The 24,249-nt window shown below is 41.8% G+C and overlaps 1 protein-coding gene across 1 annotated transcript in view; it reads right to left on the bottom strand.

The window, feature by feature from the left end:
• The window catches only part of SLC9A9 (solute carrier family 9 member A9), a 558,573-nt gene that overhangs the window by 78,822 nt on the left and 455,502 nt on the right, over positions 1-24,249 (bottom strand). Inside the window, exon 14 of the mRNA XM_081234688.1 lies at positions 18,054-18,129. Coding sequence (XP_081090814.1) covers positions 18,054-18,129 — 76 coding nt within the window. The remainder of the gene's footprint in view (positions 1-18,053; positions 18,130-24,249) is intronic.

Raw genomic sequence — 24,249 nt, 5'->3', positions numbered from 1 at the left:
ACATTCAATCTCCACAAAACTTTTCAGATGACTGTTGTCAATTTCCTTCACCAAATAATAAGTAATATCACAGCCAAGGGCAAGTCTAACTTTCCTTTTTTTCCAGAAAGGAACATGACTAGTTATTCCGGAAAAGCAAAGGAAAGGAAAAGGAATTTCTCCTCACCAGCTAAACCTCAAATAAACAAAAAGCATCTAAACAATCCAAGGACATGAACTTGAACCTGGTAGGGGACATAACTGAAGCAATTGCTAGAATCCCAGAATGTGCCCATCTGTGAGCCTATGAGATAATGGATAGCATTTTTCTCAGCAAGGAACATCGAAGATATATTTCATCATTGAATTTGGTCATGTACTGGTTCAAGAACGTTCCCAAGCATGGCAACTAATTTAGGACTTTAATAGAGAAGCGGCTTTATGTATGGTTTAATCAGATGGAAGCATGGGAAAGGAGCATTTGTTTGCGTTAACAAATGGAATGATGAGACAGATAAAAGGGGAAATCAAGAAACTCACTCAAGGAAACAGATAAGTGAAGGAATAAAAGTGAAGTTCAAAATTCCTCCAAAGAGAATTTGTTATAAGAACATGTAGGTGTTTTTGGCTAAACCAGAAATCAAACGGCAGCTACTCCCAGCTGAAGTCCAGAGCAATAAAACACAAGATAGGGAAAGGGCCTCTGGATGGGGGTGTCCCATGCCCAGGGTTTCAGTCCCAGCTCTGCTGAGCCTCCGTTTCTATACGTGTAAAGAGAGAGGAGCCTCCTGCTCTGTGCGAGAATGAAGAGGCCACCACTGCTGTCATCTGCCCACTCTTTTTTTTTTTTTTTTTTGTGGTACGTGGGCCTCTCACTGTTGTGGCCTCTCCCGTTGCGGAGCACAGGCTCCGGACGCTCAGGCTCAGCGGCCATGGCTCACGGGCCCAGCTGCTCCGCGGCATGTGGGATCTTCCCGGACCAGGGCATGAACCTGTGTCCCCTGCATCGGCAGGCGGACTCTCAACCACTGTGCCACCAGGGAAGCCCTATTTTTAGTTTTTTAAGGAACCTCCATACTGTTCTCCACAGTGGCTGTATCAATTTACATTCCCACCAACAGTGCAAGAGGGTTCCCTTTCTCCACACCCTCTCCAGCATTTATTGTTTGTAGAGTTTTTGATGATGGCCATTCTGACCAGTGTGAGGTGATACCTCATTGTAGTTTTGATTTGCATTTCTCTAATGATTAATGTTGTTGAGCATTCTTTCATGTGTTTGTTGGCAATCTGTATATCTTCCTTGGAGAAATGTCTATTTAGGTCTTCTCCCCATTTTTGGATTGGGTTGTTTGTTTTTTTGATATTGAGCTGCATGAGCTGCTTGTAAATTTTGGAGATTAATCCTTTGTCAGTTGCTTCATTTGCAAATATTTTCTCCCATTCTGAGGGTTGTCTTTTGGTCTTGTTTATGGTTTCCTTTGCTGTGCAAAAGCTTTGAAGTTTCACTAGGTCCCATTTGTTTATTTTTGTTTTTATTTCCATTTCTCTAGGAGGTGGGTCAAAAAGGATCTTGCTGTGATTTATGTCATAGAGTGTCCTGCCTATGTGTTTCTCTAAGAGTTTGATAGTGTCTGGCCTTACATTTAGGTCTTTAATCCATTTTGAGTTTATTTTTGTGTATGGTGTTAGGGAGTGTTCTAATTTCATTCTTTTCCATGTAGCTGTCCAGTTTTCCCAGCACCACTTATTGAAGAGGCTGTCTTTTCTCCACTGTATATTCTTGCCTCCTTTATCAAAGATAAGGTGACCATATGTGTGTGAGTTTATCTCTGGGCTCTCTATCCTGTTCCATTGATCTATATTTCTGTTTTTGTGCCAGTACCATACTGTCTTGATTAGTGCAGCTTTGTAGTATAGTCTGAAGTCAGGGAGCCTTATTCCTCCAGCTCCATTTTCCTTTCTCAAGATTGCTTTGGCTATTCGGGGTCTTTTGTGTTTCCATACAAATTGTGAAAGTTTTTGTTCTAGTTCTGTGAAAAATGCCAGTGGTAGTTTGATAGGGATTGCATTGAATCTGTAGATTGTTTTGGGTAGTACAGTCATTTTCACAATGTTGATTCTTTCAATCCAAGAACATGCGATATCTCTCCATCTATTTGTATCATCTTTAATTTCTTTCATCAGTGTCTTATAATTTTCTACATACAGTTCTTTTGTCTCCTTAGGTAGGTTTATTCCTAGATATTTTATTCTTTTTGTTGCAATGGTAAATGGGAGTGTTTCTTGATTTCACTTTCAGATTTTTCATCATTAGTGTATAGGAATGCAAGAGATTTCTTTGAATTAATTTTGTATCCTGCTACTTTACCAAATTCATTGATTAGCTCTAGTAGTGTTCTGGTGGCATCTTTAGGATTCTCTATGTATAGTATCATGTCATCTGCAAACAGTGACAGCTTTACTTCTTCTTTTCCGATTTGGATTCCTTTTATTTCTTTTTCTTCTCTGATTGCTGTGGCTAAAAATTCCAAAACTATGTTGAATAAGTGTATAATTTTAATTGCAGAGCATCTCCCTGTGAGAGAGCAGCTTGGGAGAAAAAACTAAGTTCACTCAGAGGTCAAGAGAACTGTATTTGCAAGGCAAGACTGGGCCAGTGGCTTGTTTTTCCCAAAGAACAGGCTCAGCAAGAACACAGAGCAGGTTCATATAAATAGGTTTCCACCTGTGGGGTTACCAACCGCTTCTCCCCATGAGACTAGTCTTCCTGCCTCCTGTTTCTGTGACTGGCAGAAGCAGAGGGTTGGAACCCCCCCAGCTACCCACAGCCCCCCACTCCCTAATAACTGCACCTCCTGGCTCTTCCTCTCTGCAGCCCCAATACCCCCAGTACCACAGCATCACATTCTATGGATTTGGGGCCAGGGTTTTCTAGCATCTGTCCCTTTTCTTTCTAGTCCCGTTGCCACTAGTCCTATTTAGGCCCTTGTGACTTCTCCCTAATCAATACTGTTAAATCAATTTTTCTGAAACAAGACTCACTCCTGTGTCTACAAATCATCCACTTCCCCATTATCTATTGAATCAAATCCAGACACCTTCACCTGATACTCAAAAGCTTTACAGATTTCCCTAAACACAGCTTTTTAGCCCCTCCCTCTCTCATGGCCAGCCCTACATGTGCCAGGCTGCCGTCCTCTATCTATCCTAGGCACAGTCTCACCTTCACGTGTGAACTTTGCTTTGCCTGGAAAAACTTACTAAGCATATCTTGTGTTTGTTTGATATTTCCTAGTTTTCAAAGTGGTTTCACTTTCCTTATTCTATTGGAAAATTGTAATTACTAAGCAGGGCAGATAGCAGATTAGAAAATATTGGCTCTGAGCAGGCCTAGAGCCTGAGGTTCCACAGCTGAGATGTAGGCCTAGGAGCCAGGTCTTCAAATTCCCTCTCTCCACAGCTCTGGGTTGCTTTTCTCTCTCCTTCTTCTGCCTTTCCTCTGGTTCCCTCCAGTTTCTACTTGTCAAGTTCTGCCTTTTGTCCAAGTCCAGCTCAAATCCACTAGCTCCATGAACTCTTCCAAAATAACCCGTAAGAGTCAATGGTTCTCTCTTCCATTCGCTCTTACAGCTCCTCACCCAACTACCCTGGCACTTAAAGCAATTAGGTGAAAAGGCCTGAGAGTTCCAGGATAAGGGTTTGAGGCCAGCATAGATCAAGGTTTCAAGTCTTTTTGATTAGGATTTCCATTAAGAAACACATTTTAGGGCTTCCCTGGTGGTGCAGTGGTTGGGAGTCCGCTTGCCGATGCAGGGGACACGTGTTCGTGCCCGGGTCCAGGAAGATCCCACATGCCGCGGAGCGGCTGGGCCCGTGGTCCATGACCACTGAGCCTGTGCGTCCAGAGCCTGTGCTCCGCAACGGGAGAGGCCACAACAGTGAGAGGCCCGTGTACCACAAAAAACAAAACAAAACAAAAAAGAAACACATTTTATATCACAAAGTAGTGTACACACACACACACACACACACACACACACACCCCTGAAACAAGTTTCATGATACAGTATTTCTAATGCTGCAATGCATTATCATATTTTCTCTAGTTTTTTTTTTTTTTTTTTTTTTTTTTTAAAGTACTAGTTAGGAACCCACTAAATTGATTTTGAGGACTAATGAGTCCTAGTCAGCAGTTTGGAAAACTGATTTAAATTTAATCTGTCCTTCTAAATGGCCTAGACAACATTTTCAAAGATTTGTAAAAGACTGGGCTAGCAAGAGAACTAAGTTCATTGGGGGTCTAATCTGTGGTTCTCATCAGGAACACAAACACCTCTCACAAAGGCTAGGCCAGGAAGGAAGGGCCTCAGCTGCAGAGCACCAGCTTCTACTAGCTGGAAGGTCAAGAGCAGGGATTTTTTCTCCCCAGCTTTATTCAGGTATAGTTGACAAATAAAAATAGTATATATTTAAGATGTACAACGCGATGTTTTGGTGTATGTATATATTGTGAAATGATTACCACAATCATGCTAATTAACAAATCCATCACCCCATACATTTACTTTTTTTTTTTTTTTTGGTGGTGAGAACACTCAAGATCTACTCTATTAGCGCATTTCAAGTATGGAATACAGAATGATTAACTATAATCACCATACTGTACATTAGATCTCCAGAACTTACTCATCCTGCATAACTGAAACTTTGTACCCTTTGACCAACACCTCTTCATTTCCCCCAATTCTGCCCCTGGTAACCACCATTCTACTCTCTGCTTTTATGAGTTTGACTTTTTTGGCTTCCACATGTACATGAGATTATGCAAGGAGAGGCACCCTTAACGGGCTAATTGATAGAGGAAAGGGGTGCATCCATTTCACAGTGGATCATCTTCAAAAGAGAGTGCCAGAGATCTGGGGAGAAAGATTTCTCAATCAGGCACATCTGTAGACTGAGCAGATTTGTGTGCTCGTCATAATCTTGACTAGAGCAGGAAATCAGCTAGAATTTAAAAATAGTAAAAATGTAATAAAATTTTTTTGTTTATATCTGCATAGTGAGTCTGAGAGCCTTCAAGCCTATAAACCCGTCAATGAAGTTAGTATCATTTCAACTTTATGAAGCACTTGACGCTTGCAAAGAGTTTGTATAATTACCAATTACCATAATGTTCATCTTCTGAACATTGCAGTTCAGAGAAGGCCTGAGGACTTCAGACTGAGAGTAAAAATTAAAAAACAAAAAAAAAGTAAAGGAAAAAGAATTGGTCAAGCTAAAGACCAGGCTTCTGGGCTTATGCTGCCAGAGCTGTTCAAGATGTGGTGTACCTGCTTCTGAGTAGGGTGCCCTCTTCCTGCAGTGCATGCAGCCAGCCTTGGCACGCTGCTCTTGGAAGCTCCAAGCATGATCTGCGTCTACATGAAGCAGGGGAGGGAAAGGCAAAGGGCTTGGCACCTGCAACCCAAGTGCTCCTGGTGTTGAGGGGTGTAGGAAGAGGTGTTTGCGACTGCTGGGAAAGGGTAGTGAGGAAAGGGACAAAGGAGTTATGGCCTTTCCTGTTCCAGCTATTAAAGGCTGTAAGTATAAGCTGGAAATCAGCTCTGGCTATGTTTACAAGCAACAGGTCAGTGAAACTCAACACACTGGTTTACTTCCAGGAATTCCAAGGAAATGGCTTTAAGGAATGTCAAAGGCAATGCTCTGAGGATGTGTCTGTTTCCTCTGGAGAAAGGTTAGCCCTCCTGTGCTTCTTCCCCTCCATTTAAAATCAGCAATTACCACCGGCAAGTGACTGACCCCAGGGCTGAGCGTAGCCTGAGGGCTGGTGGTGTTCTAGTTTATCAGTTTAGGAACAAAGAGCAGGCTTTTCTTTGGAAGTGATTTTTTTTTTTTTTTTTTTTGCGGTAGGCGGGCCTCTCACTGTTGTGGCCTCTCCCCTTGCAGAGCACAGGCTCCGGATGCGCAGGCTCAGCAGCCATGGCTCACGGGCCTAGCCGCTCTGCGGCATGTGGGATCTTCCCAGACCGGGGCACGAACCCGTGTCCCCTGCATCGGCAGGCGGACTCTCAACCACTGCGCCACCAGGGAAGCCCTGGAAGTGATTTTTAATCCAACATTTTCTGTTAGATTAGTTCAAACCTCTTTGTCAGAAGTGCTCCCTTTTCTGACCATGGTTAGGGAACTGTAGTACCAGAAGCTGAGCTGAAAGACTTGAGTTGGCTTTTGAACCAGAAAACCTCCTGGTAGACCCTTATCGTTTCACCACCGGATTTTCCTTAGTGGAAGTTAAAAAAAAAATCAATCTCTTAATGAAACGATACCTTTGTATGTTAATATGCTTGTGTTTCGAAACACATATTGAGCGTTGCCAAATGTTTCTCAAAGGAGAATGAGAACATTCCTGTCCTCATTTTTATCCACATAGAAAACGGGTGGGTGATTTTGAGAGCAACTGTCCAGAATCATCCTAAGTTTATTGTTCTCTCAGTCGCCCCCTTCCACACAGCCACGAGTTCTCTTCATTATAACAAGCCGGACTGTGTGACTCCGTACTTAAAGCGCGGCATTGGTATCCTGCTGTCAATAAGATAAAATCCATTTTCTTGACTGTGACACATGTGATCCAGCCCAATCTGTCCACATGAGAACTCTTTAGTTTCACCTCCCACTGATCTAGCTGCACTGAATCTCTTACCATTTTCCAAATACCTCACACCCTGTTTGTGTCTCTGCCTGAGCTGTTTTTTTGTTTTTATTTTTATTTTTTTTGCGGTACGCGGGCCTCTCACTGTTGTGGCCTCTGCCGTTGCGGAGCACAGGCTCCGGACGTGCAGGCTCAGCGGCCGTGGCTCACGGGCCCAGCCGCTCCGCGGCACATGGGATCTTCCAGGACCGGGGCACGAACCCGTGTCCCCTGCATCGGCAGGAGGACTCCCAACCACTGCGCCACCAGGGAAGCCCTGCCTGTGCTGTTTTATTGCCAAAATGCCATTCACATCCTCAGCCCAGTTCCTCACGGATTCTTACTTTTTTTCCCCACCTGGTTTCTAAGTTACTTCTGTGTGGCTTCTCTGATTCTCCAAAGCTGGTGAGTGCGTTGGCTACACCCGCCTCTGGCTTCCGTAATGCTTTTTGCTCATAACTTTTATATAGTTCTTAGTGCATTGGTGGCTGCTGTCTCTACCTCGTTAGGTTACTGGCATCTTGAGGGCAACCACCATTTCTTATTTATCTCTGTGACTTCAGAAGCCAGAAGACATGCTCCTATTTTTTTTTTTCTAGGAAAGAAGTATTAAAACTAAAGTCAGTTAAAACAATTAAAGAAAATTTAAGCAAAATACTTGTTTTATTCCAGGAGAAATATTAAAATTAAATGTTAATTCTGGAAACATTAAATGTGTAGGTACCTGATAAATGACTGTCAGACAGATGAATCAGATTTGCGACAGAAAGGAAACTTTAAAGGCTCTTTAGCCTGTGACACGCTGCCCTACCTTTAGCCATCTGAGTGACCAAAACAAAGAAATAAAATTAATACCAGTGGGAGAGAATTCTGATTGCGCTAGGTGTAGGGAATAAGAGTCTCCTCCTTTGCTTCAAAGGCTGGCACTATAGTTCTCTGGAGACCACCTGCTTTCTCTTCTCCCAATTCTGTGCCTTACAGGCAGCCTTACTCAGGCTTCTTTGAGCTATTCGTGCCACACTTGTCATGGGACCATCCTCCATGGTATTTCATGCTCTTCTTCACTTCCCATTGTTTAATTTCATGTTAGGAAATCCCAGTTCCTCCATGGACTCTTTCCCACATGATTAGAAGAACAGTAGTGATTTCTCCTGTAATCCCTTCTTTCATTCACCGCCAGCGCACGTACCTCTTTGCCTGCTCTTATTTATGCACTGGTGTGACATAAGTTGAGAGGGTGTTATCACTGTCCACCTTGTGGAGTGAACTTTAATTAGGGTGGGGTCATGTCTGCCCACATGCCTTGTCCTGTGTCTACCACAGTTTCACAGTCAGACAAGGGCTGAGTACTGCTGTCCACGAGATAGACTTGGCCTCTGTCTCCCTGTCAGGTGAGAATATGTGAGACCAGCAGCCAAGGCTCATGCTGCTAAGGTGTCTCTGGTAGCTCCTGAATTTGTTGGCAGCCTGTAAATGCCTTGTCTCCTACGGCTGAGAAGGAATGACCAAGTAGCAATTAAAGACAATTTAAGCAAAATACTCTTTTTTTCCCATGGGGAAGAAATATTGAAACTAAATTCAAAACTGGCAACATTAAGGTAATACATATGTTTTGGTCGGTCTTAACATTATTTCCTTTTCTTTTTTTTCTAATAAAATGATTCAATATATACTGACCTAGAAATCTTCGAATGTAACATCACACTGCTAATGACAAAACATGATGGCTTCACCTGAAAGGTGCAATTAAAAGATTTCCTTTATCACAAGAATGTACAAGAGGAATAATTATCATCAAAGGCTTGTATTGCTTCCATTGTAGGACAGGAAAATTGTTGCACTTTTCTATCAAGTGAAAATTGCTTTCTGTGGTGTAATTTCCAGAAAAATACTATGGGACGAAGTACTGTAACTTAGGAAAATTGTAAATGAAACAATCACATGTGCAGAACAGGGGACACAAGGAAATGCCGAACACCAAGCTACTTCCATCTACTCAAGATCAAATCAGAATTGTGTCTGATTTATAGCCTGAGTGGAATCTTTTGTTTCTGGAGACTGAAGACTTTCTTATGGTATTAAAATATGGCTGTTCCAACAAAAAATTTTTACAAGCATACAAGACCATGGATATTTTGGTCACTCAGAAACAATAAATGACAATGAATACCAAATACATTACATGATGCTGCCCTTTAAGAGAAGCAGACATCAACAGGTAATGATGACAATAATAAAGCTCACATTTTTGAGCACTTATCTGAGTGCTTTAACTCACTTAATCCTCAAAACAAACCTATGACGTAGGGACTTGTATTATCCCCATTTTGCAGCTGAGAGACTGAGGCACAGACAGGGTAAATAACTTTCCTAAAATTACACAACTAGTAAGTGTGTAGGCTACAGTAGCAAATCAGTAAATCCTGACCACTGAGCCAGATTTCCCTCTATTTGATGAAAACCAATAGTGGAATGTCTAAGTGTATCTTTCTTTATACCATAGTCATTTCCTGAAAAGACATCTGTAAATCAGAAACTCAAAAACAGAACCAGATTGGAATGTAAGCTCTGTGAGGGTTTGTCAACAGCTGTATCCCTACTGCCTTACGTATAGCACATGGCCCATGGTAGCCTCTTGATAATCATGTGATGAATACGTGAATAAATAGAGAAAAGAGGAGAGTCTAATACAGTGCTTTGCAATGAGAAAATGCTCAACAGATTTTTAAAATTGGATTTAAAGGAATTTGTTTTATGAATCCATTCGAGAAGAGGAGGATTCATCTTCTGATTTCCTGTTTGTGTAAATCCAAATTTTCATATTGTTTGCTTACAGTGAAGATGAAATGAGAAAGCATTCTCATTTAAGAGAAATATTATTAAAACTTTTATGGGGGAAAAGGCAAAACAAATCAGGGATGCCAAAACTCTTGTAGAATCCTAGGATTATTGTAGAAAACTCAGTTTTCATCTTGGGATCCACAACTTTTCACATTCATAGCAGAGTATCCAACATGTTTGGGCAACAATTCACAATGTCATGCTTGCAGTCACTTGTCAGGACTCCAGAAGAGTTTAAGTCCAGTTATAGAATATTTCAACATATTTAGGCCACAGGGTCTTAAGAAGGTTGCACTATTGAACTGTTTTAAACATGTTTTGGCTCTGAGAGATAAGTGAACAAGTTTTAATAACTAGCCAAATTTTCCAATGGATTTAGACAAAACAGAAGATAATATTTATTGTTCCCATTATATGGAAGAAGAAATCATGGAAGACCCAAGTTATGACCTGAACAAAAGACAGCTCGTGTTTCCAGGCACTGATACCACCCCCTACATTTGTTCTCACCAAACAGTCAAGGAATATAAGGATCCAGGAAGCTAGTGTTTTCTTTTAGTGAATTTTAATTTCATTTCACTTAGGTGCTAAGTCAAGGGCTGTCTACAAGATCTCTCTACACTAGCATTTGTGAGGACAAGGATGACCAAAAGTCAAGCTGCATACCCAATGGATTAACCACCTGGGTGGGAGGCTGGCTGCACTACTGCCCCATACAAGCTCAGCTCCTCCCTATAGCCAGCTTCTCAGGAGGGAAGCAGTTATAATGCCATGTACATCCTCACGTGGGATACCACTGGGGATGTATTTAGAGAGAGTCTTTAGAAAGCTGATTGCTTATGTTTGTTTCAAATATTTTGAAATGTTGGTGCTTTCTGAAACCGCTTGTGGAGTTATCTGGTTACATTTTGCAGGTGAGGGTTACAAATTGTTTTAATTCATGGCTCCCTGAAGAGCTCCCCCATTCAACTCTGGTGATGCCAATGTCTCTCTTTCCTACACTAAGGGCCACCTGTCATTTCAAGGGGCTTTGGGGTCATGACTCATTTGAATGAATCAAATAACATGAGATTCAACGTGCCTTGAGATTCAACGGTTGACATGAGAGTCAACCGTGCCTACCTTGTTTGCTGCTGGCCTCAGTACCTCCTGTATTGCTTGGCACATAGTAGGTACTCAATAAGTTGAACATAAGGCATCTTACTTACATCCTCTGCTATCCCTCTGGCTTTCTACTTAAAGTAAAACACACCCTGCCTCCAGACTGGTGAAATTTTTCATGAGCCACCCAAGAAGCTATCATGTCAAGCTATCAATTGTATGCCAGGCACACTTGACAACAAGAGCATCACACACATATTAATGCCACCAGAGCTCACTGGATGGACTCCCCGAACCAGGACCCGTGGATTCTTCAGGTGGACACAGCCCACTCTTGGTTGATTACGAATGCTGCCTCCAAGTCCATCACTGACCTTGGGTGTGCCTCCTCCCTCCTTTGGGCTCAGTTGCCTCATCGGTAAAACAGGAATCACAGAGCTAACATTCCTTGTTCCTCTGAGAGTTTTTTGCTAAGTGAACTCAAGTCATTCACAAGGCCACAGTACCAACCCAATAAATAATTCATAGATGCTTCAGCTAGTCAGAATAAGAAAAAACTGCAATGCAGTGATCATCATTTAAAATGGAAATTGCTGCTCACAATATTCATACCTATGATTTAAAATAAGCATGACTGTGTGGGATATAATGAATTCTGTCAAGTTTTAGGAGGAAAAGGGTTCTTTTCCTTTGTTTTTTTTTTTGTTGTTGTTGTTGTTTAAAGACTACAATGCCGTTACATTTAAATCCATTAAATACTTGTTTCCAAGGATCATTTTGAATGATCCTGATGTTCACGTTTATTTTTCCTGGAATGCAGTCTGTCACACTTTGGTACAGGAAGGGGTCTGGCATCTGCCACTTTCCTTGCCAGACTTTTTAATGGAAAACTCAAGAGCTGCAACAGCTACACATCTGCCATGGGCCTTTCATTTTCTTGGTAACATCTCAGTGCACAATTCATTTCAAGCCAGTGATGGGAAGGAAGTCTCCATCCATGTGACCTTGTAATTCTCTTACTGTGTCAACTTGCCAATCCATTGTTATCTTTGTGCTATCTTTACACTTATGTAAAATGTTGGCAACCACAGGACAACTCCTTATTTTCAGTTGATGTTGGTGTACAGGAAGCGCTAAAAATGATTTTAGGCTGCCCTTTTTATTTTGGAAGAAGTCATTCTAATCCTCTGTCATTCACATTTGTAGAACTAATATATACACATGCTTAAGGGGAGAGATGATAAATGATAGCATGGATAGAGACTGTAGAAAGTAGACAGTCCAGCAGCATCATGAGTCACGTACGAATAAGGCAACCTACGATTCCTACACCAGCTGCAACACTGGGAATCCAAGCAAACCGTTTTATCTGATGTCTTAAAATCTGAATAAGGGGGTGTCAATTTCTGCTTCTAATCTTCTCATTATAAGAGATTGTTAGTGAGGATGATAGGTGGCTCTAAATTCTGATTTCTGTATACAAATAAAATCAACACACAATCGGTGAGATAGGATACAGTCACCCAGACAGAGAACGGCTTCTAAGCCAGAGCCAGGCTTGAATATATGAGATCAGGTGTACGAATTAAACCTAAGGAAGGATGAACCAACCATAGGAAGGAGGTCAGTGAGGCAACAGGGATCCAACTCTGCCATGGTGGCTGTCCCTGCCCAGGGAGAGGGACCCTGCAGCTGGGGGAGGGGTGGGTGTCCACCCGGGGTGTGCCTTTTGGTGCCAAAGGGCAGCCTGGATGAAAAACACTAAGATTATCCCCTCTGCCTTGCTCTGCTTTCAGACTCACTTAGCAACCCTCAGATAATTAATTGGATTTTTCTGCTACATCAACGTTTTAGAGTAAATGTGCCCTGGATAGGAAATATTGCTTTCTTGCTTGATTCATTCATTCAGTGAATATTTATTGAGTGTCCACTCTATGCCAAACTCTGTTCTATGCTTTGATTACAGACCCAAATCCCTGTCCGCAGGAAGCATATATCCTGGTTGGGGGAGAATATTATAACAAATGCATAAAGTACATACAGTGTCAGATGGTGATGAGCATAATGGTGACAAACGAAGCGGGGAAGGGGAGAGGGAGTGCTCCTGTTGGGATGGCTAATTTAAATATGGAGCCGGGAAAGTCTCACTGCCAAGTTGGATGAAAGAGGTGAAGGAGGGAGGCCTGCGAATGTCTGAGAAAAGAGCACCCCAAGCAGGGGGAAGAGGAAACAGTGCGAAGGCCCTGAAGCAGGAATGTGCTTGGTGTATCTCAGGAAGGCCGGGGCGCTGAAGCAGGGTGAGCCAGCGAGCAACAGGAAGAGAAGGCGCCGGAGGGACACTGGGGACCAGATTGCGACTTGACCCTTCTAAGGGCTGGGAAAGAATATCCCTCCCCATGAGGATACATATGATGATTTAGGAATTTGATGTCTGGTTTCTACTCGTGCCTCCTTGAGCTTGGTTAGAGTGCACCCGTTTCTATGAAACTAAACCATTCTCAGAGTCTTTGGCATATTGAACTTTCTGCCTTTGAAAAGTTGACAACATGATTCAGAAACTTGGAGACTCCTTTATGGTGGTGTTCTTAGGGTGACCGACCAGGACCCCTAAACTTGTCACCTCCTATATCTTCAACAGATGCTTGGGATGTGAACTCTGTATGACGTAATGTAAGCAGTCATAACAGTCATTGCTTTAATAGTGACATTCTGGACGTAGGGAAATGGGGTATATGTGTAGATAAGAGCTATCATGGACATAGAGTTGTCAGTGAGAGAGTTCATTTAAGTATATTTATGGATTTTATCGTTATGTAATGCCTTTCTTTGTCATTACAGTCTTTGTTTTGAAGTGTTTCGAAGTCTATTTTTTTTTTTTTTTTTTTTTTTTGGCCGCATCGTGCAGCATGTGGGATCTTAGTTCCCTGACCAGGGATCGAATCCAAGCCCCCTGCAGTGAGAGCACAGGCTCCTAACCGCTAACCGCTAACCAGGGTCCTAACCCCTGGGTAAGTCCCTAATTTAGATTTTGACAGATCCGGGCTTGGATCATGGAATTGACACTAGCTATGGAAACTTAAGAAAGTTATTTAAGTTCTTGGAGACTTTGTTTCTTCCATCTCAAAAAGAGTCTTTGTGAGAATGAAACCGAAAGGGTGGTTATTAGGATTAAACGAAAGAATGTTCTCGATGGCAAAGCGCTGGTGCTCAGTAACATGGTTCCCTTTCTCATTGCCCCCTTCTCAATTTCTGCTTTGCACCGCAAGACTTAGAATTGCTGCCCACAGGGAATCATAATGAAATCTTAACTAATTGTCAATTTTGGCACCATAGGCTTCCGGCTTATTTATTTTTATTTCTTGCGGTGCATGGGCTTCTCATTGCAGTGGCTTCTCTTGTTGCTGAACGCGGGCTCTAGAGTGCAGGCTCAGTAGTTGTGGCCCACGGGCTTAGTTGCTCTGCAACATGTGGGATCTTCCCAGGCCAGGGCTTGAACCCGTGTCCCCTGCATTGGCAGGCGGATTCTTAACCACTGTGCCACCAGGGAAGCCCGCACAGGCTGTTTTGTCAGAGGCCAAGACAATCAGCAATCCATTTGTGTGGTACTCTACCCTTGGAGCCACCCTCCTACAGAGCTGTGGAGGTGACATGAAATTATAAGGTAAAGCACTCAACACGGTACGTGGCCATGGTTCATCCTTATGGAATGTTAATTTTTATTATTTTTATTTTTCTGTAGCTTTTGGAAAATTTTTATGGGAATGCATATGTATTAATTATGCTATGAAAAAAAGAAAAAAAACTATATGAGCAATAGTGACTTGTTTTATTGATACTGATGGTGAGTTAAGAGCATCTTTGTATCCTTGGGTCTGAATATTGGGCATAAGTTCAATGTGAATTGAGTACTGTGACACTTAGTTTTACATGTTTACTTGGCTAGGCTACCTCTTTATTCAATCAGACCCTAATCTAGGTGCTCCTGTGAAGGTATTTTCTAGGTGTAGTTAGCATCTACAGTCAGTTGACTTTAAGGAGATGATCCTCGATAAGGTGGGTGGGCCTCATCTGATCAGTTGAGTGGACTTAAGAGCAAAACTGAGGCTTCCCTGAGGAAGAAGACGTTTTGTCTTAAGATTGCAGCAGCTCAGCTCCTACTGGAGAGTTTCTAGACTGAGAACCTGCTCTACACATTCTGAACTTGCCACCTTCACAAACACATAAGCCAATCCCTTGAAGTAAACCTATGTGTATGTGTATTATATGTATATGTATGTATGCATGTGTGTGTGTGTGTGTGTGTGTGTGTGTGTGTGTGTGTACTCCTGACTGGTTCTGTGTCTGTTTCTCTGGAGAATCCTGACTTACAAAGGTGCATATGAAGGCTCATTTATTCTTCCTTTTCTTTTGTCGGTAATTCTTTATGACGTCTCATTTGCATGATGCAATTTTACTAAAATGAAACTTGAACAGCTCCAAACTGCATAATCCATTTCTTTCAGCCTCACAATTTCTTTTTGGCCTCAGCCAGGCCATCTGACCCCGGAGTTGGGGGAATCATCCCTACATTGACAGCAGCTGGCATAGTCTACCCATGAGGTCCATGGGGCACATTGCCTGGGTTCTAGGTGGCCAACAGGATGACGATAAGTGCCAAGGGGATAATTTGTCTCTAAAAATATGGATAAATCAAGAGTTTACAGAGTGGAAACTGGTTGGTTTGCTACACTCTGTGTATGAATTCAGAGCATAACTAGGATATAAAAACTCTGTTGTCTAACTGAAAATATATTTATGCAGTGATGGTAGCCCCGCAATTTCTAGGATGAAAGCACAGGAGGACAAATTACCATGAGAAGAGATATTACTGAGAGTGTAAGTCTGCTTTCATTTTTTGCTAGTTTGTCCATAATCATATGGAAATAACCCCCCGGTGGAATGTGAGACAAAAACTATGACATCATCTGAATTTAGTGTCACTGCTCTAAGCTAAAAATTTGGGTGGGTTCCTACTTACATTTTCTTGTCTCTAAGTTATCTTTTCCATTTTGCTCCTTTTCTTCATTACAAAGCATTCCTAACAACACTGTCAGAATTTGAACAAAAACATCTTTTATCTAATTTCTGATTTGCCATTTTGTGATATTGTGATTTATAATAAGAAATAGAAATTTGGTCTTCATCCCCAGTTTTGGCAGAGAGCTCCTAAAACCCTTGAATTTCCTAAGTGATGAAAGCAAAAAGGCATCTTTCTGTTATCTTAATGGATGACATTTGGACCCCAGCTAAGGTTGGGTGCTGGATGCCAGGAGAGTGATTAGAGGGTTGGAACTTTCAGTTCTCACCCTCACCACCTCTGGGGAAGAGGAGAGAGGCTGGAGATGGAGTTCAATCACCAATGGTTAATAATTCATCAGTTGTGCCTATGCAATGAAGCCTCCATAAAACCCCAAAAGGATGGAGTTTAGGAGAATTTCCAGGTTGGTGAACAGGTGGAGATTCGGGGAGAGTGGTGCACTTAGAGAGGGCATGGAAGCTCCATGTCCTTTCCCCATACCTTGCCCTGTGCACCTTGTCCATCTGGCTGGTCCTGAGTTATAGCCTTTTATAATAAACCAATGATCTAGTAAGTAATGAGGTCTTCTAGCAAATTAATCAAACCCAAGGAGAAGGTCACAGGAACCTCCAACATGTAGCCGATAGATCAGAAGCATAGGTTAACAACCTGGGCTTGTGACTGGCTTCTGAAGTGGTGGTGGTAGGGGCAGTCTTGTGGGACCGAGCCCTTACCTGTGAGATCTGACACTGTCTCCAGGGACACAGTGTCAGAATTGAGTTGAGTTGTAGGACACTGACCTGGCGCATTGCTTGGATGGGTGGGGAAGCCCCCCTTCCACAAGTTGGAAATCGGGTCCTGGAACCTCAAAAGACACTTTCTTACTGTACATCTTGTCATAACCAAGCAGCCTTTATATGTACTCGTTAGCCACATTTTTATAACTTCCTACAAATTTGGTTATCAGATACTTTAAGCAATGGCAGGAGAAAATTGTGTTTCCAGAAGAGAAACAAACTGGAACACAAACCAGCGTAACCTGCTAAGAACTGGCTTCCCTCAGAGAGACCAGTGACTGGTTAATGAGGTACCAGAACCTCCAAGAGGTTAATGGCCAAGATGGACCACTTTTAGGGTGGTGGCAACCTGCACTGTCCATGAAAGCTCAAGATTGAGTGAGGCAAGGTATTTGCCCATAGATAACAGAAGTATGGGAAAGCAAAACTGTAGCCTCAAAAAGCCTCTACCTTCCACATCTCATTTCATAATTCTTGGAATGTTCTACTATTTCAGAATTGCTTTCTAATTTTAACCTTGCTTTACTTTTGCTTATGTCTGCAATGTTCAATTGGCTTCTCTTCCCTTCACTCTTACTTATTTTTTTTTCTACAGTCATTCCTCGAGTTTGCTTTCCTTTCCTTCCTGCTGTGAATTTCCTGTATTTCTCTTGCTTCTTCTCCCCTTTCCATTTTTACCTCTTCTTCATCTTATTCTTTGAATTTCGTTCCCCTGTTCTTAATTCTTCTTCCTTTCCCTCTGATCTGTTGTGGCTTTAATCATTGCTGAGCTGCTTTAAAATCACCCAGTGACTGACATTTTCTCCCTGAAAGGAGAGGGATTTGTGACTGTGGAAAACTAACTACAAAGACCCAACACATTCAATTTTCAGCACAGTTCTTTCCTTTCTTCTGTGGCGCTTTTGCCTGGGATAAGAGGTGGACCGCTTACTGCAACTCACAATGGCAAAGCCCTTCAGGCCTGACTTCTCAGCTCTGTGAGTCGCATGGCAAGGTGTATCTGAGCCACTATGTTTACACTGATTGCTAGAATTTTGAAATTGCCCGTCACTAGAAAAAGCTTACTCAAGTGTTTCCTGGAAAACAAAGTAGTATTATTTCACAATGTGATGACCGGACTTATTCTTCTCCTTGGACCGTTCGTCCTCTCTACCCCCTCCCCCTTCATTTTTTACAGCATGAATCAAAAACAGACAAATGTGTTCCTGGCAGAAGGGTGAAGGAGCTTTGTCACCCTGGCCGACTCCACCAGAAACAAGATTTTTACAAAGGCACGAACAGTAAAATTAGTAAAATAGATCAATTTTTCAGGACTCTGATTTTATCATAGGGCATTAGGAAATAGTAGATTGCCACGAACACACCAAATTCATTTGCCTCTGAGAGATTTCACTTTGGCTCTTTGTAACACTTAAGTATGGACTACACAGCTTTTTATGTTTTGAAATCATTCTTTTGGCTACATTTGCTCGTGAATTCGCTTTACCTTTCTGTGTTTCTTGAAGAGCAGGAGCACATACCTCAATGATTAAGGGCTCGAAGTCAGTGTCTGTCATGTAGCAGGACCTGGGAGATTATCATTATCAAAGGATACTTGTGGTCAAAGCTGTACCACATTCTGAAGAGCCAGGCAGTCTCTGTTTTTGTCGTGCTTTTGCCAGCGTTGTTTGCTTCCTAGCGAGAGACAACAGAAAAAGGCATTGGATAAATGATCACTATAAATATTGATATATAATATCAACATTAATATATAGTATGTATATAATATTAATATATTTTAACTATAAAAATATGTGTCAAGCCAAATTAAACTTAACCACTTAAAAAAAATCTTTTCAGATACAGGTATTTTCATCTAAATGCTGAACCTGCTGCCAAGCAGTTTAGCTCATGGATCTTGCCATATGGGTGAGGTTCTTGTGGCATAATTCAATGTTTACTTTTTTTCATAATTCCTATTTTATTAAACAGCTAAGAAATGCCACTTTGTTGACACCAGTGAACATGAGATTTCTATCAGATTGCTGTTGTGGGAATTTTGCAGTTACTTCTGTCAGATTTGGATGGTATTTATTTACGATTTACCAAAAGGTCAAGACTAAAGGGATAACAGTCTAATAATTGTTAAACTAGTTTTCATTCATTTTATTTTTGGTAGATACAACCAAAGCCTATGGTTAATTTTTGATATCTTCCCCCTTCGATTCTTAAGTTTTGAAATAGATATTCCGGTTAAGAACCCTGTAATAATTTAATAACTGAGTGGATGTGTTTGTCTCCCCCAACCCCATGCTCACTCTCTGTTTTTTTTTTTTTTCCTCAAAGGACCACAGTGGGAGGGAGGAAGAAAAGGACAAAAGAGAAGCATCTGATAGGTGTTTATGTAACAGTAGAGGATGAAAATGTGAGAAAAAGGTGGAAAATTTTTGTGGACTTTAGAGAGATGATAATGGACATTGCAATGTGGTATGAAGGAGATTCAGTGACATTTTTACCTCTTCTGTGTATCTCATTTTGCATATTAGGAGAATCCCAGACTTCAATCAGTTGTAATTATCTTCATCATTAAAAGCATTTATATCGTAGCATGGACTTCATTGCTTTGTTTGGGCCCTCGGTTTCCATGCCCAAATGGTATCAGGAGTTCACAGTCCAGTAATAATGCGAACATTCTCAAGAAATCATGAGGCATGGAAGACAGTGAGAAACCACTGGCTGCTCCAAAGCTAGCCCTTCGTTGAACTCAAGGTGATTTACTTTATTTTGTTTATTTACTTTTTTGCCCCTTTCCAGACAGTTCCACTGATGGGTAATGATAAATAACGGAACACAAAAGGCTGTATTCTGCTCTCTGAAACACATGTAAAAGCAGATGCTGCAGTTCCATGCCTCACAAACAAAAGGGGAATACAAGAATGCTAAGTGTGGTCCCTCCCTTTCTAGGCAGCCATTTATCCTTTGTCGAAAATGGTTGAAGCAGACACTCAACAGTAAAATGAAAACCCAAACTGGCAGCCTTTCCCATTGGTTGTTTTAAGATCTCTGATTTCCAACCCTGAACAGTTTCCTGAAAGGCGTTCCTTAGTACGCCACTATTCTATGTGATGTTGATGGAAATTCTGTGCCGATCGTTCAGGAAAGGATGGGTTAGAGAGTGTTAACCAGGTTTGTTATATTCAGACATTTTTGGAATCTTTCATTTGTAAATAAGCATTGTAAATCTTTGAGAGGGAAGCCTTTCTCCAACTTACCTGGTCATGCCCCATTCCCAAGTCCCACAGTGGGACATCTATGATCTTTTCATGGATGTCAGAGTTTCATAGATCTGTTTTTTGATAGACCCAGAGTGCCATGCCCTGTTATCTAGAGCTAGAATGTACCCATCGCATTTCCACAAAAGGGAAACCAAGGTGTCCAGTTCAATTTCCATCCTTCCCTGAACCTTTCCCTAGCTATTTCTACCCCAAGAAAGGTGTCAGATTTGCAAAGTCACTGCTATACTTAGTGTTTTCTTCATCATCTTGCAACATTTGCAAGTTGTTTCTGAGTCACTGTCTCTCAAACAGGTCAGCACGTTGGGGCTCAGCTGGCAGAGTAAAACTGTTATCCCTAAACTAAATTAGGTAGTAAAGCTCTGGGCTAGCCCTGGGGAGTTCTCTCTCTCTTTTCTTTTCTCTTCTTTTCTTTTTTCTTTCCTTAAGAACAATGAGGAGTTACAAATTTTATCCATCCAGAGGCACAGGTAATTTTGATAGCTGACAATATCTATTGATGACAAGATAGTCATTGAAGAAAATTGATAGAAAGGAGGGTAAGCAAATTCCTGTTTTTTTGTTTGGTTGTTTGTTTCTAAGTTAAGGTGGCCTATGTGGTGTTGAGCTTGGCTGGCAGTCAGGGGCCCAGGATTCTAGCACCCACTCCACAGCAGCCCAGCTGAATGACATTTGTAATAATATTCTCCAGCTATGGAATGCTCATTCATTCCCAGGCAATGTGCTGGTCACATTATCCAGTCACTAACTTTTTCAGTCATTGTTTTTCAATTTTCACAACAAACCCTCAAGGTAGGTTGCATTATACCTATTTTACAGGTGAGGACCTAGAGAGGCCCAGAGAAGGGAAGAGATGAGTCCAAAGTCACATAGCTAGCAAGCTATAGAGCTGGAATTTGAACGTAGGACTAAAGGACTCCAAAGATGATGTTCTTTCTGCTGGTATCTCACTCAGCCTTTGAACTTTGGAAAGCACACACACTGTATGATAGGCTATTTGGGCTGCAGTTTCCTCATCTGTAAAATGAATTGAGGAAATTGGATTGGCTGGTCTCTGAGGTCCTAATCATATGGAAAATACTGTTTTTTCATTAATGACAACAATAACAGCTGGCACGTCTTGAATAAATGCCATGTGCCAGACACTGTTCTAAGTGCTTTTCATATATTATTATTCCTATTTTACAGAGGAGGAAACTGAGGCAACTGGCGCACAGAGAGGTTTCCAAGCACACTTGTGGCCTCTCAGCAGCAGCCATGATTCCTGTCATCTAGGTGGGTGTAAGTGAAGAGAAAACTAGGGCAAATGGGTATCTGAAGAGGAGATGAGGTCAGGATACTGAAGGTTGAGATGCAGTAGCTATATATCCCCCCAAACCTAACGAAAATGCATGGCTCCCCTCAGCTGGGTGGACGCTGATATGTTGGAAAGTGTCCCTGTAGAAACAACTTCAGTGTTAGAAATTTCTCTAGACTCCTAAATACTGGTTTCAGGGATTTCTCAAGGTCTTGGAAAACCTCCCTGCCTTTCATTCCCTTTTTCCTCTCCTTTTTATTTTACTTCCTGAGGGGAATATATCAGAACTTACAGGCACTCCTGAAAGAGCTTATACTCTATTTCTGGGAAATCTTCCAAGGTTATTTTTTGCCAGCTGATGAGAGCCACACATACTACGTAGCATTTTGGAAAAAATGTTAACACTTGTAATCTATTTTTCAAACTTTAATTTACTTGGGATACTGGAGATGTTATTCATTTTACTGCTTTGTAGAGAAATAAACTGGGTTCCAAATTGAATGAAACATAGGGCTTCCCTGGTGGCGCAGTGGTTAAGAGTCCGCCTGACGATGCAGGGGACGCGGGTTCGTGCCCCAGTCCGGGAAGATCCCACATGCCGTGGAGTGGCTGGGCCCGTCAGCCATGGCCGCTGAGCCTGCGCGTCCGGAGCCTGTGCTCCGCAACGGGAGAGGCCACAGCAGTGAGAGGCCCGTGTACCGCAAAAAAAAAAAAAAAAAAAAAAAAGAAAATGTTTTTCCAGGTAAGGGAAATACCATGGATGACCCAGCATTGACTTTTCTGCTGATTTGAGATAAAATGTTCAGTGTATGTCTTAAATATCTGTTGGCCCAGTTCTGGATCCATTCATTTATTTCTCTGAAGTTATTGATGACTTAATAACTCGGTTATGAAAGGCCATCAATAAATGAGTAGAAATAAATGAGTTAGTCCACTGTGTGCTCTGCTTGTTCACTGGGGGCTGAAGATAAATGTGCCAAGGGAAGGCCAGCCTTTGCAGTCACCCTGGAACAGGGAAGGTATCCAATGAGGTGGTGCAGAGGGCAAGCCTCTGGGAGGGCCCAGATGGGCAGAGGACAGCAGGTAGCATCAATTCACCTGGATTATTCTGAATCAGAGATCAGATCACACCCAAGGACAATGGATATAAGCAGTCATCAGAAGAAGAATCTGGAACTTGGTGATAGTCTCTTTATTGCTAGCAATATGTCTTCTTTTTTGAGTTCTTTGATGCCAGAGGGGCAGTGGCATCCATGTTGGAACAAGCAGAGGATCCAGAAACTGAAGACCAAGATTTGAGTTCCGACTCTCTACTGTCTACCATTTAATAATAATGATACACTTTCCAGATCTGAGCCTCATGTTTCACAGCTGTAAATGGGAACTGGAGATCCAAGGGCATTGAATGTTAGCTTTTATTTGCCCTTGCTACTTCTAAGAAGCAGAGTGTTTGATATATGTGTAATTTGTTTCCTTTATTATCCTCCATTTCTGGGAAAATGTAAAAATGACTGGGGCATTTGATATCTTCCTTTTTTCTCCTTAAACAAGGGAATAGATCAGAGGTTGGGAAGTGGCTGAGCATAATAAGGACTGAGTCGTTGTCCATGGCTCACGGGCCCAGCCGCTCCGTGGCATGTGGGATCTTCCCGGACCAGGGCACGAACCCGTGTCCCCTGCATTGGCAGGCGGACGCTCAATCACTGCACCACCAGGGAAGCCCAGTAGTTGTCTTTTAAGTGACCCCTCTAGCACCACCCTAGAGAGGGAGCAACAGGAAAATTAGGAAGGTACTCTTTGTTTTATGCTTATTTGGATCCCAGAGAGAAAACAAAGGCTCTGGCCAGGAATCTTTAAAAAACAGACACTGAAGCAAGAGGGGATTGTTTGCTGTATTAACCTTAATGAAAAAGAACTAAGCAAATGTAAATACATTCCTCTATCAATATTGACAGGAGGGGCCTTTGCTAAGCGAACCGCAGGAACTCTGCTCTGGGCTAGTCATATGGGATTGCTTCTCACTTCACGGGGATTCAGTGGATTAAGAGAGAGAAGATTTTCCTTTCTATTTCTAAGATTTCATATTCAATATTAATGTCAGTGGAGGTTGTACAGAACGATGACAAAGACAGATACTTATCATAACAAATCTGTAGAGTTCCTTATGGGTTCCAGAGCACTTTTTCCATTAGTCAGTGTGAATGGGGTTTGGCAGCAGTACTTTTGCCCTGCCATCTCCCAGTGTGGAATGTATTCATGTAATAATTTCAAGTTTATTGCCTTGATTTTCTGATTACCAAGGAGAAGACCGGATTCTCTGTCCCTAAAGAGAACGATTTCTGGATTCTGAAGAAGGGGGACATGATACAATTGAGAGTCAATAGGACAGCTTTTTCAAATTGATGTTTTAAAAGGTAAAATGAACTCTTAGCCTCCACATAGAGAGTATTTTATACAAATATTTTCACCTTCCTCACACTATGATAAATTCATAAACGTTCCCAAGAAGGTATAGTCACAAAATACATGCTTAGGGAGAAAGAATGAAGGAAACAACTAGATAAGGATGGGTAAAAATGCCAAGAGGAAACGTAGACATCACAGAAAGACTACCAGATAGGCTAAACTCATGGTTTAGCTACCAAAAAAAAAAAAAAAAAAAGGTCTGCTTCAAATAACTTTGTCCATACAAGAGACTCAAGTTAATCCAGGGAAAAATAAAGTGCTTGGTTCAGGTAAATATAATAGTTTGGTGATTTAAAAATGTATATTCACAAATTCTTTGGTACTTGTCCCTTTAAAAGATGGAGACGAATTTCCCTTCCTATTGAGTGTGGACGATACATAATGACTCATTTTTAATCAATGGAATGGGGCAGAAGGGATGGTAATATACAAGGCTAGTCACAAAAAAACATTGTGGTTTCCTCCTTTCTGTCTGTGTTGAACCACTTGAGGGAAGTTAGTTACCATATTGTGAGGACCCAAGCCACTCTACTGAGAGATCCATGTGGTAAGGATCCGAGTCTCCCTGCCAATAGTCAGCAAGGCACTGATGCCTCCTGCCAACATGGAAGTGAACCTTTCAGACCCAGTCAAGCCTTCAGATGACTCTAGCTCTGGCTGACATCCTGACTGCAACATCATGAGAGACCCTGAGCCAGAAACACTCAGCTAATTTGCTTTCAAATTCCTGACACTTAGAAACTGTGAGATAATAA

This window comes from Mesoplodon bidens, assembly GCF_964165515.1.
Source record: "Mesoplodon bidens genome assembly, chromosome: 5".
In the NCBI taxonomy this organism is placed as follows: Eukaryota; Metazoa; Chordata; class Mammalia; order Artiodactyla; family Ziphiidae; genus Mesoplodon; species Mesoplodon bidens.
Note: the sequence above shows the minus strand (reverse complement) of the source record. Positions and strands in the feature narration are given on the sequence as shown.